We start from the raw sequence: 11,793 nt of genomic DNA, 5'->3' as shown, positions 1-11,793 counted from the left end.
TTACACTACTTTTGTAAATGGTATTTATGTTAAGAGTTTAACTTTTACGTAAAAAAAATCTAAAATATATTTTTGTTTTTTATATATATATATATAAAAATTAAAGTTTGATTTTAATTCCTGTAAAAAATATTTATTCGTTTTTTATGCTCACAAAATTATAATGTATTATTTTTTAACTTAAAGTTAGGTTTGGTTATGTTTGAATTAAGTGACATTTTTTTAAAAATTTAAATACGATTTATGAGGATTAAAAATCATCACAGATGAAAAAAATGCAAGTATACACTTTGTAGCGGTAAATTACAGAAGAAAAAAAAACCAAGAATTAGATTCAAGAACCAATCCCAGCAAATCACCAACACCAACACACTCATATTAATCATAATTCAAGTATAGTATTTATATTGCTTCTAATATCACAGTTTGTAGAACCCAATAAGACTTAACAGAAAACAGAAACACAAATATGTACAAACAACATATTCTAACAATCTACTGACGAATTGGCCAACCAAGTTTGATCCCATTAGAACCAAACAAATTGTGATGGAAGCTTCTTTTTCATCAAATCGCAAGTAACAATTTTTTTTGCAACCTTCTAAAAGACTAGTAACACAGCAATAACCAAGCAAGGGTTCAATGAGTGAAGTGATTATTTATCTTAGTGAATCCTTGAGAAACCCCAATTTTGGTTCTGTTTGGGGTTGCGCGTAAATATTGGACTCAGAATCTTGTTTAAAATTGAATTCAGAATCTTTTCTAAGGTTTGTCTCATCTAACATTGGGAAGGGGTTGTTGGAACCTCAAGCGACTGTTGTCGAGGGAGGATAGGACGCGAGCAATGATGGTGCACCACAGATTTTACCCCACTATTGTAATGTTTAATCTAGGTGTGGCAATAATGAGATTGGGTGAGGGGTATTGTTCTCTCTTTGTAGGTTCCTTTTGGCTATGATTGAATTTTTGAAAAAAATGAAGGTCAGGGAGGAGGAGTTTGAAAATTTGTGACATTTTTTTAAATTTTTTTTGGAGTTTTAAACCCCAAAAACCATCATAATAGAAGCCAATAATTGGATCAATAAGGGAGTGAAATATAGGTATGAAAATTAATTGGACGAAATATTTTAACCTAAAAAAAATTATATTACCCATCAACAAAACTTTACTCTTAGGATGATTTTTAAGTTAGTTGTGTTAAGAACGAATTTACTATAGATAACAAATGATTGGATAATATTGTAATTTCTTTATACTATTGTTGTATGTATATAAACCTTTCTAATAATCCCATTGTGTAATTTGTTATCTAGATATGTAGGGAGTATTTGAATAGTTCAGCCGAATGTAACAAGTTTTTTTTTCAATTCAATAATGTTCTTGTTTTTCTTATTAGTGTCTTGGAAAGTATAAATAGAGTTTAGGATAAATAGTCACTTTTGTCTTTGAATGTGTAATTCGCTGACAAATGCGTTCATGAAAGATGAAAATATAAAATTTAGTCCCAAAAAGTATAAAGAGTGCAACAAATATATCCGGCCGTTAACTTCTGTCCGTCACCGTTAATAAAATAGCATATGTGGTATAGATGGACGAATTTATCGCTGAAATAATTGTCAACGTGACAATCTCTAATTGTCAGCATAAGAGCATATTGTTATATAATATTTTTTTTTTATTTTTTGTCTCCCCACTACTGACAAATGCATCACTGAAAGACTAAAATATAAACTTTAGTCTCTAAGAGTATAAAAAGTACGACAAATATATATGGACGTTAATAGTAGATTGTAACTAATTATTATAATTTGGACAAATTTATAATGATTGCAACAAAATTTTGGAGAGATATATCACTCTTTGGTAAGTTTCTATTTCCATTATATAATTTTTAAGTTTCATCAACGATTGAGACATGCATAACATATTATCAGTGGAAGTGAATTTTTATTGCTTTTGCAAATTTATGCTATCATCACAGGGAAAAAAAGAAAAAGAAATTTTACTCTAAAACGATAAGAAAATTTTTATTATTTCTGTTTAATCAAATACTATTTATTTAATTTTTTTTAATAAATTTTTCATAATAAAATATGAATGTATATTAGTATATGTAATAACATCAAATTACAAATTATAATAAAAGTTTGTTGATTTTTAAATTAATTTTTTTAAATCATACACAATTATTTTTTAGGCAAAATTGAACTTTTGGTCCCCCACTTTAGGTCCAATTTCGCATTTGATCCTCCACTAATTTAATTTACAAATTGAATCCTTCTATTTTGTAAAATTCTGCAATGTTGATCCCTGAAGCCTCAATTAGACATTGACCATTAAACTCAGCCGTTGACGGTCACGTGTCAAACGTCTGTTGAAAATTTTTACCTAGCTGTGGTGAAATTTTTTTAAGCTTACCCAATTAAAAAAATTGTCCCCAAAACTCCCCCATCTCATCTTCTTCGCAAGGCACCTCAAGGAAAACAAACAAAAAATTTTGCAGAGAAGATGAATATATGATTTATAGAAGATTTAAAAAAGATCATATCAAATTTAAATAGATCACAGGCAATTTTTTGTGTATATCCGAACATGCTTAGGCACCCATAATGCTCAGACAACAAAACAAATTATCATCAATAACAAGAAACAATTTGACTCAGCTTTTATCAAACACCTTATGAGCATCATAATTTCCTTTACATGTCCAATGGTGAACAGATCTACATCAAAATTTTAGAATACCAAAAATCATAAGAATTAAAGCAGATCTATCTTTAGTAGAAGATCACAGTAGCTATGCTTGCAGAGGGAGGGGAACACCCACTTGTGAATGCTGCAAGGTGTGACTTGGGTTATACCGCCACTTGGGAAAAAATTCAAGCTTTGGTGTTTTGAAGTAAAAGGGGTACAGAGGGACCTTGTTCGCTTCCCTCTCGATGTAGGATTGAATCTCTATAATCTTCTCCGACATCTGCTTCAGCATGGATGACACCGTTTTGTCCATACTCACGTTCGATCAGAAGTTGTCGTCCACTAAGTGGTGGTTTGTCCGTGTGGACCGAGTTGATGGCTGGCGATGTTCACATTCTTCGAGACATTGCGTTCTCGACAAAGGTGTTGAGTGGCAAGAGGAGCAGACACGTGACGTGCTGGAGATGTGAGTTGAAATCGGAGAGAGAGGACTTGAGCGAATCAACGTTGGAGAGGAGGGATCAAAGGTTGTTGACGGCGAGGATGAAGTCATGGCAGTGAGCCTTGCACACCTCTTCGATCTCCAACTCCTTCAACTGTGCAAAATGGCAGAGGTGGTGGTGGAGCATCTACGGCTTGCTGGAGGTGAAGGCCTTGCAGATGAAGGGTTGGAAGGGAAAGAGATAAGGAAGGGATGGGTATTGGGTACTTTATTGGGTAGGGATAATTTGGAATTTCAATAAAAGGCAATTTTTTAATAAAAATTAATTTTAAAAACAAAACTTAACTCACACCATTAATTTTAATAAGCTTAAAATTTTCTCACCACGACTTGGTAAAAATTTTGAACAACTTCTCAGTGACATGTGACAATCAACGTATCAACTTAACAGTCAACGTTCAATTGAGGCTTTAGGGACCACCATTATAGGATTTTACAAAATAGAGAGATCCAATTTGTGAATTAAATTAGTAGAAGACCAAATGCGAAATTGAACCTAAAATGGGAAACCAAAAGTGCAATTTTGTCTATTTTTTATTGACCGATCATTTAAAAAATCATGATCTTAAAAAAATCATTTAAAAGGAGGTGAGTATTTTTTACAAATTAAAAGTGTCATTACAATTACAATTTTCCCTAAAAATTATTCATGGATCTAATTTAACTATAATGCTTTACAATAAGAATTTTTTTTATTTGAACCTTTCATCAAACATGGAAGTATAAAAATTATGTACGAGTTTATAAAATGAGTATTATTTTTTCTTTTAGACTCAATTTAATTTACGAGTTTTTATCATTAATTTAAAGTTAATAAAACAAATACAAACATAATTATTTAGTATATTTTTTCTTATTTAATTTTTTTTTCCTTTCACCTCTTTAACCTTAATTCTATGATCTGAATTTCAGCTAACAACCAAATCGAAATTTTAAATGTATACTGATTTTTGTTTGTTATTTGATGAGTTAAGTTAAAAAATATTAAATTACTAATTCGATCCTTTTCTCACAATTATTATAATTTTTTTCAAATTATAATAATTAATCACAATCTACTATTAACATCCAAATACATTTGTTGCATTTTTATACTTTCGGGGACTAAATTTTGTATTTTCATCTTACAGGGACGCATTTGTAGTGGAAAGACGAAAAATCAAAAAATATTATATGACAAATATGTCCATATGTTGACAATTAGAGATGATACAATCATTTCAATGATAAATTCGTTCTTCTGTGTCACGTATACTATTTTATCAATGATAACAGACATAAGTTAACGACCATATATAATTATTTGTTGCACTTTTTACTTTTGAGAACTAAATTTTATATTTTCATCTTGAGACATATTTGTCAACGTATTATATATTAAGAGAGAAAGTGTCTATTTATCCTAGAATTTAATGACTCAAATCGTAATTCAAACATTAAAACTGTAATTAATCATTAAAGTTTTTTTTATCAGACAATATTAATTATTAATTTTTTTTAAAATGTTAGTAGGAGATTGGAACTTATGATGTCTTCGTCTTCTTTCTTTCCACTCTTATATCCTCATTTCTAATCATGGAGTTATCTATAACTTTCGGAGAAAGACATGTTGAAATTTGAAATTTTCCAAAATCAATTGAATCTTAAATGAAAAATTGCCATTGATTGGGCAACCAATGGGGGAAGACAAGTGAGATGGTCTGTTATAATAGAGAACTATGCATGTTCATTCTATGGCCTAAATTTCTGGGTAATTTTTTTAAAAAAAGCAACTTCTCTCTTCCATCATTGCGTCTTTCGTGTTGGCCAATGGACAAGTTGAGGTTTGAAAATTTACTTTTGTAGGTATGATAATGACCTTTGATTATTTCTCATCTAGGTACTTAATACCAAAAGTCGTATAGGCAATTGATTCTTGTGGTAATTATTCCTTGTCTTCTATGTGACGTCATGTAAAAAATATAGCGTTACAGGTTACAGTTAAGCATTTTTTCTTTTTACCTTGTATCAATGTGGACACTGGATCGGTTTACCCTTAATATGAATTACAGTTAAATTGTAATTTTAGTTTCTATAATTTTAACTTTATGATTGGTCTTTTTATTTTTAAATCAAAATATTTAATATTTTATTTTTCATCATAAATTATTTTGTTTCTTTCATAATTTATGATTTTTTTATTTAAAGACAAAATAATAAAATCCTAAAATACTTGTCTTATTTAGTTAATTTTATAAATATTATTTTACATGTATCATTAGTTAAAAGTTGTCAATTTTTTTATTATAAACTTTATAAATTAAAATAAAATATTTAACATTTAATTTTACATGTATTTTTATTATAAAATTTTATTTTAATATAAATTAATAAATTATTATTATATAAAAATTGTTCTTATTTTACTATAATTTTTTTTTAAAAATACATAAACTAATACATAGATTATTTAAAAAATTATTTTATGTAATTTATACAAATTACTTAAATTTAAAATAATATTTAAATAATCTAAAAAATAAAAATGATTACTTTTTATAATTAAAATAAAAAATTGTATTACTAATATATAAAATAATTACATAAATTTTTAAATTACATAAAATAATTTACATATAAATTAATATTAATTTATGTAATTTTCTTTATTTATATAATTTGTATTAAAAAACTTATTTACTAAATAAATTTTTATAGTTAAAAAAATATTAACATGTAAGTTTCCTAAAAAATTAAATATTAAAATTTTATTAATTTATATAATTAGAATAAAAATAATTTACGTATTAAAATAAATTTATATAATTTGTATAGTTTACATTGATGTAATTATATTGATTTATATAATTAGAGTAAAACTAATTGTATATTAAAATCAATTTATGTAAGTAATTTATATATTAATTTATGAAAATTAATTTTAAATTGGTAAAATAAAAAATGTAAACTATTTAAAATAAAATATATAAAATGATATAAAATAAAATTTAAAATATTTGTATATTAATATATAGTTTAATTTATAAATATTTATAATTCAAAAAAAATAAATTCTACACTAATGATACATACAAAATAGTGTTTATAAAAATAACTAAATAAAACAAGTGTCTTAGTTGTTTATTACATTATTTTTAAATAAAAGATCATTAGTTTAACTCTTATCAAGATCCTTTTTATTTTTTACTTTATTTAATCTCTTGTCATATATGCGCTATGCTAACATACATATATCACATCAAAATCAATGTTTGATTTTACATGATTGATTGACAGAATGATCAAAATAGTTTATTCTGAAAAATATGGGAACTAAATGTTTTGATTCAAAAATAAACACAATCATGAATTTTAAATTATAAGAGGACCAAAATTATAATTTAGGCTTTTATTTTTTTCATTTTGATTATCTAAAACTTTTTTTTTGTTAGGTTTGTATCTCTCCTACCATTTATTACTATTGACATCAAGATTTCCGAAGTGATGATGTAACTAAGATAAGTTAAAAAACAAAGCTAATGTTTAAATAATATAGACTAAAAAATTGAATATAAAAGAGACCTATATTAGAAGTTTACAATTTTATATGGATTGAAAAATGAAGTATATGAACTAAGTGTCAAGTCAGACTAAAGTCCAACATTTTCTTTTAATAGGAGCACAAATAAGAAAAAAAACAGAAAACCAAAACGAAAGAAAAATAGACTAAAATATATTTAAACCTATTTTTAAACGTGGCTATCATATTCACTCCAATAAACGAGGGAGTATTTGATTTTGTTATAATCAATCTAAATTAAAATAATAGAGCTAACATTGCTTTATCAAGAGTTGCTTTTCTTTCTTTTTTTTTTTTAAAAGTTTCGGATATTTGTCAAACTAGTGCTATTGCTTTTCCAAAACGCTTTTAAAAGTAGAGCGGATCGCGGAACATTGATTAGTTACTTGCACTAATTAACATTATCATTTACACTAAAACTAATGATAAGAAATGTTTTGTGACTTTCATGGCAATGAAATGATAGTTTTGAGAAAATTCACAAAAATAATCAGATAAAATGATATTTGTGAAATACTTGGCTCGGAAAACCGTTCATGTTTTACTACATAAAGTAAAGGATTAAAATTGCAAAGGATTTATACATTATTACATGTAAATTAAATTTTTACACTGCTATTTATATATTCTGTGATAGAGACATTGTTGGTAATTTTCTCACCACAATTAAATCAGTTTCAGTTGTATTTCTCTATTTCTTTTTTAGTTCAGCATCTGCCATGTTGATCTTTTTTCCTTGACAAAATTCAAAGTCGTCTCAGTTAGTGATTATTTTCGAGGTAAATGTATTTTATTGCTTTATACGTGACAAACCTCCTGAATATTACTATTTAATATTCAAAATCACTAATTAAGCTAAAACCCTCGTTTCAATTGCTTCATGCAGTCAGTGGCTCTCAATTGGTGATTTGGTGAGTAGTAAATTATTATTATTTGAAAAATGAAGGACACAAGTTGTCCTCTTGTATGCTTTTCTTCGAGGCAGAGAGAGTACAATAAGATGAGAGGCTAATAACCACTCCCAATGTTGTACCTTAGAGATCCCAACTGCCCATTTGAAATTCCCAACTATAGGCCAGAAGACAAAAGCATGGGAAAGAAAAAGTGAGAGAGAAATTTTGTTCACACTATTTAATGAAAGCACCAGTAAAACTAACCAGCCTGCAGCACTTGTCACATTCAAGACTTGACTTTGGATTCCAATTACCTTGACAGAATGGCCACATTTTGTGTCCTCATGCTGACAAATCTGACCATGTAATTTTCCAGAGAGTCCAAAGTCCAAACACACTGTGAAGTCATGGACTAAATATAAAAACCATTTTAGTAGGTTTCATATTGGATGTGGCATACCAACACTAAAATAATTCATACCTAACACTCATTATATAACTTCCTCCTCATAATAAAATAAATACTATAGTTTATTGAAACCCTGGGGTGTGTCTACATACAAAAATCATCAATCAAGAGGTTCAATTTGTACAATAGCATAAGAAATCAATGAGGAAATACCCGGGAACCTAAAGGGATGAAAGACTATAAAAAAAACCCACCAGCAAGAACCATATCATAAACTAAACATATTAAGGACTTCTATGTCCAAACCCCTCTATACACCAAAATGAAAGGATAAATGAAAAAAGATATAAAGTTAATGATGTTTTTAGTGCCTAAAATGGGTCTTATTTGGTTTAAGTCCCTAACTTCTAAAACCACAAGTGAAGGAGACCAGAACTTATGGTTTAAAAGTTAGGGACTAAAACAAAAAAAATGACCCATTTTTCAGTGAATGAAAACATCATTGATCAAAAGACATATTGTTTGTTAACCCAGGTAAATCAAACTGATTCATATATGAAAATATTTTCTTTATGACAAAATCTGCATATGGAGCCATACATTAAAATGAAGAAGCAGTAATCTCTTCCTGGCTTCCTTTACTACTATGGTGGTGTCGTTTCCCACGGTGGCGCTGGCCGTTGCCGAAAGTGACGGGATCAAATTTTCTAAGCCTTTCAGCTTCTTGGTGGTTGATGACACACTCTGGTGGAGGGACTTTGTATCTAACTGTGTCATAGCAGTAAGAGTAAGCCATGTGCTTCAACCTGAAGTTTCTCATTTTGGTTATTTGTACTGGGGTGACACCAGAGGGAACTTTCTCAGAACCTTGGGCACTTTCACACTTGGCCACATGCTCTATGGGATCAACTGCACAACCATGCAGGATCAGGTCAGAGAACTCAGCAACATAGGGTGCATACTTGTAATTTACCCTGTATTTGCCTCCATTGGTTGCCCAATCAGATGCATCCCATATGGTAGCATACATGGTCATTGGCTTTGAGGGGAAATCTCCTCCCATAGATTCTGTTCTTTTAACTTCCCTAATAGGAACATTATCCACATAAAATCTGCACAAGGAAAAAAATAAAAAGCACTGAATTTGTTTTTTATTTGTAGGAATCAAAGGCATGTACCGAAAGATTTACAATAACTCATGCATCCTATTCAACCAACCGAGCTAGATCTCCTCGTTAATTATCAAAACAAGTAAACCACAAACAATAATCAATTGAGCAAATAGTCTATGCACTCATAAAACTTGCTGACTTTTACACCAACTACCTTTGAGTCATACCAATGATAATTTCTGATTGGTTAACAGTATAATTTTTTTTATACTGGATAGAAATTAAAGTCTATTAAATTTAACATTACAGAGTAGTAAGTAATAAGGTGGGACATGAAAAAGGAAATCCTGAACAATTTCCTCCTATCTCCTATATGCAAGGGACACACGAGACCCACTTGGTATGGTAGCTATAGTAACTAAGGAATGAATATTGATAGCTAATTCATGAAATTAGGTAGACAAAAATAGTTCTCCAACAACCAACAATTCATTCACAGGCAAAATCTTGTGGGTCACACACCCCACCAAGGTTTCATCATGTGGGTTCCTCTCCATAAGGATATACACAGCCTATAAAGTTTAGGCCTTTTCATATCTGGTTTTTATTCACTATCAGCAAGTAATCAATGCAAAACAGGAAAAAACTGGTTTTGATTAAAAACTGTGGATGTAGTAAACGGTAAAAGAAAACCAGAGAATCTTTTGAACAAAAAACCCCACCAATCCAGTAACAAAAAGCCATCAAACCACTCCCTCAAAGCAAGGGATTTTTAGAGTATAAAAGGCAATAATAGGACAGTTAAAGAAACTAGTTTTACCATAACAAGGAAAATGTAACAACCAAATATGGCATGTGGGATTCAAATAGATTGCATCATACATACATGATCTTAGAATCTGTCCAAAGAATACTGTACTGATGGAAATCCTCAGCAGGATCAAACCATAAGCCATATCTTTCCTCTCTACCAATGCTGGTGCTTCCATTGCCATAAACATTTGTCTGAATCCTCCAGTCTTTGCCTCTAATGTTCCCCAAAAACTCAAAGTCTATCTCATCATGGTTGTTCTGGAACATTTCACCATTTGACATCTACAGCAGAAAAATGTGAGGAATAAATTACTCATGCCTCTATTTTCCGGGGAAAGAAGTTAAAAATAAAAAGGCAAACAAACTAACTGGCGTTTTCATTTCAATAATACAAACAAACATTGAAGTTTCCCTTGAAAACAGGAAAACAAAATTAATCTTTTTTTGTCCCCATCAGTAACCTCATGAAGAAACTGAAAGCAATTTTTTTATTTCTTTTTTCTCATAACGCATAATTTAAGCAAGCTTCAAAACGTTTTCTAGAAATTCCATATAGCTGGTAGCATAATTTTCTCAAATTAATAGCTAAGTTAGCTGAAAAAAATGAGTAAAAAAAGGAAGAAAATCGATATGAATGTTCATTTTTCAAGGAGTGAAGAAAAAGGAAGAACATGTACAGTTTCTAATAAATTATGATGGATGATTAAAATTCTATAAAAAGGGTATGAAACGATATTAAGAAAGATATGATTTTTATTTGATGATCATGCATTAGAAGCCATTACTCACATAAAATGCAACCACAACTCCAGCAGTGTAATCAGCAGGCAGCTTGATCGAGGCACTGAAATACCCGTGAAGGTAAAGGTCATGAGACACAAATCCAGAACCTGTAATCACAACCCCAGGAAAAAAATAAAAACAAAAATAAAAATCATCACAAAAATTAGAAAAAGAAAGTCATCATATAAGAAGAAATAAAAAATGAAAAACCTGTTCTTTCATCAAGTGAAAGGTGAACTGATTTGCCATCTCTATGGATGGCCAAATTATGGTCCCCAAACAAGGGGGTGTAGCCATCCTCAAAGGCTATGATGGGCAAGTTTCTTCTGGGTGACCCAGAAGAATGAAAAAAAAGTAGAGAAAAACAACAACAGAAGAGGAACCACCCCATGTGACCCCCTTCCATGTTTGTTTCCTTAAAGGAAGTGATCAATGTGTCAAAGGATTTTCTTGTTCTGGCTACTTGTCTGCTGAGTGTTGTTGTGTTGGAAATATTATTATAGGGGAGAAAAGAGAACAGAAGAGTGATGAAGAAGAATAGCAGGGGATGAGAGAGAGAGAGTTAGAGAGGTTGGAATATAACATTTTTATTGGCGAGACTTGGGAATTGGGATTTGGGAATGTGCTGTGAGGAGCTGTTCATATGTAGACAATTTGTTTTTTTTTTTAGTTTCGTATTCAAGTTTCCATCCGCACACAATTCTAATGTGGTCATATTAATTTTATTGGAGGTCCTAGAGTTAAGTCTAGGGGAAAGAATTAGTCTTTCATAATAATACGGTGAGTTAAGCTTAGAATTTTTGTTTAGAGAAATGTTAGTATTCTATGTTTAAGAAGATTGCTTAAAAAATATGCATGCCAAAAACCAAAAAAAAAAAACATTATTGTTATTAATATTAGAGGTACGAGATTTAAGTTTAGAAGAAGGAATAGTCTTTCATAATAATGTAATAAAGTAATTTTGAATTTTTGTTAAGAGAAATGTTTGTATTTTTTTTTATCATTCAGAAAAATAACTACAAGTGGAA

At 29.6% G+C, this 11,793-nt stretch overlaps 1 protein-coding gene across 2 annotated transcripts; it reads right to left on the bottom strand.

Moving 5' to 3' along the window:
• Positions 1-7,659: 7,659 nt before the first annotated feature.
• Positions 7,660-11,421, bottom strand: LOC114419335 (probable xyloglucan endotransglucosylase/hydrolase protein 28). Of its 2 annotated transcripts, XM_028384992.1 has the most exons (5): positions 10,976-11,421; positions 10,772-10,872; positions 10,056-10,264; positions 8,658-9,169; positions 7,660-8,060 (listed from the first exon to the last, which is right to left on the bottom strand). In XM_028384992.1, exons 1-4 carry the CDS (start codon positions 11,169-11,171, stop codon positions 8,659-8,661), a joined length of 1,017 nt encoding a protein of 338 aa, XP_028240793.1. In that variant the 5' UTR covers positions 11,172-11,421; the 3' UTR covers positions 7,660-8,060; position 8,658. The 2 variants fall into 2 exon arrangements, with proteins under 2 accessions (XP_028240793.1, XP_028240792.1); XM_028384991.1 differs by lacking the exon at positions 7,660-8,060 and having other exon boundaries at positions 8,149-9,169; positions 10,976-11,419.
• Between the last annotated feature and the right edge of the window lie 372 nt (positions 11,422-11,793).

The sequence above is a fragment of the Glycine soja genome, chromosome 7 (assembly GCF_004193775.1).
Source record: "Glycine soja cultivar W05 chromosome 7, ASM419377v2, whole genome shotgun sequence".
NCBI lineage: Eukaryota > Viridiplantae > Streptophyta > Magnoliopsida > Fabales > Fabaceae > Glycine > Glycine soja.
Note: the sequence above shows the minus strand (reverse complement) of the source record. Positions and strands in the feature narration are given on the sequence as shown.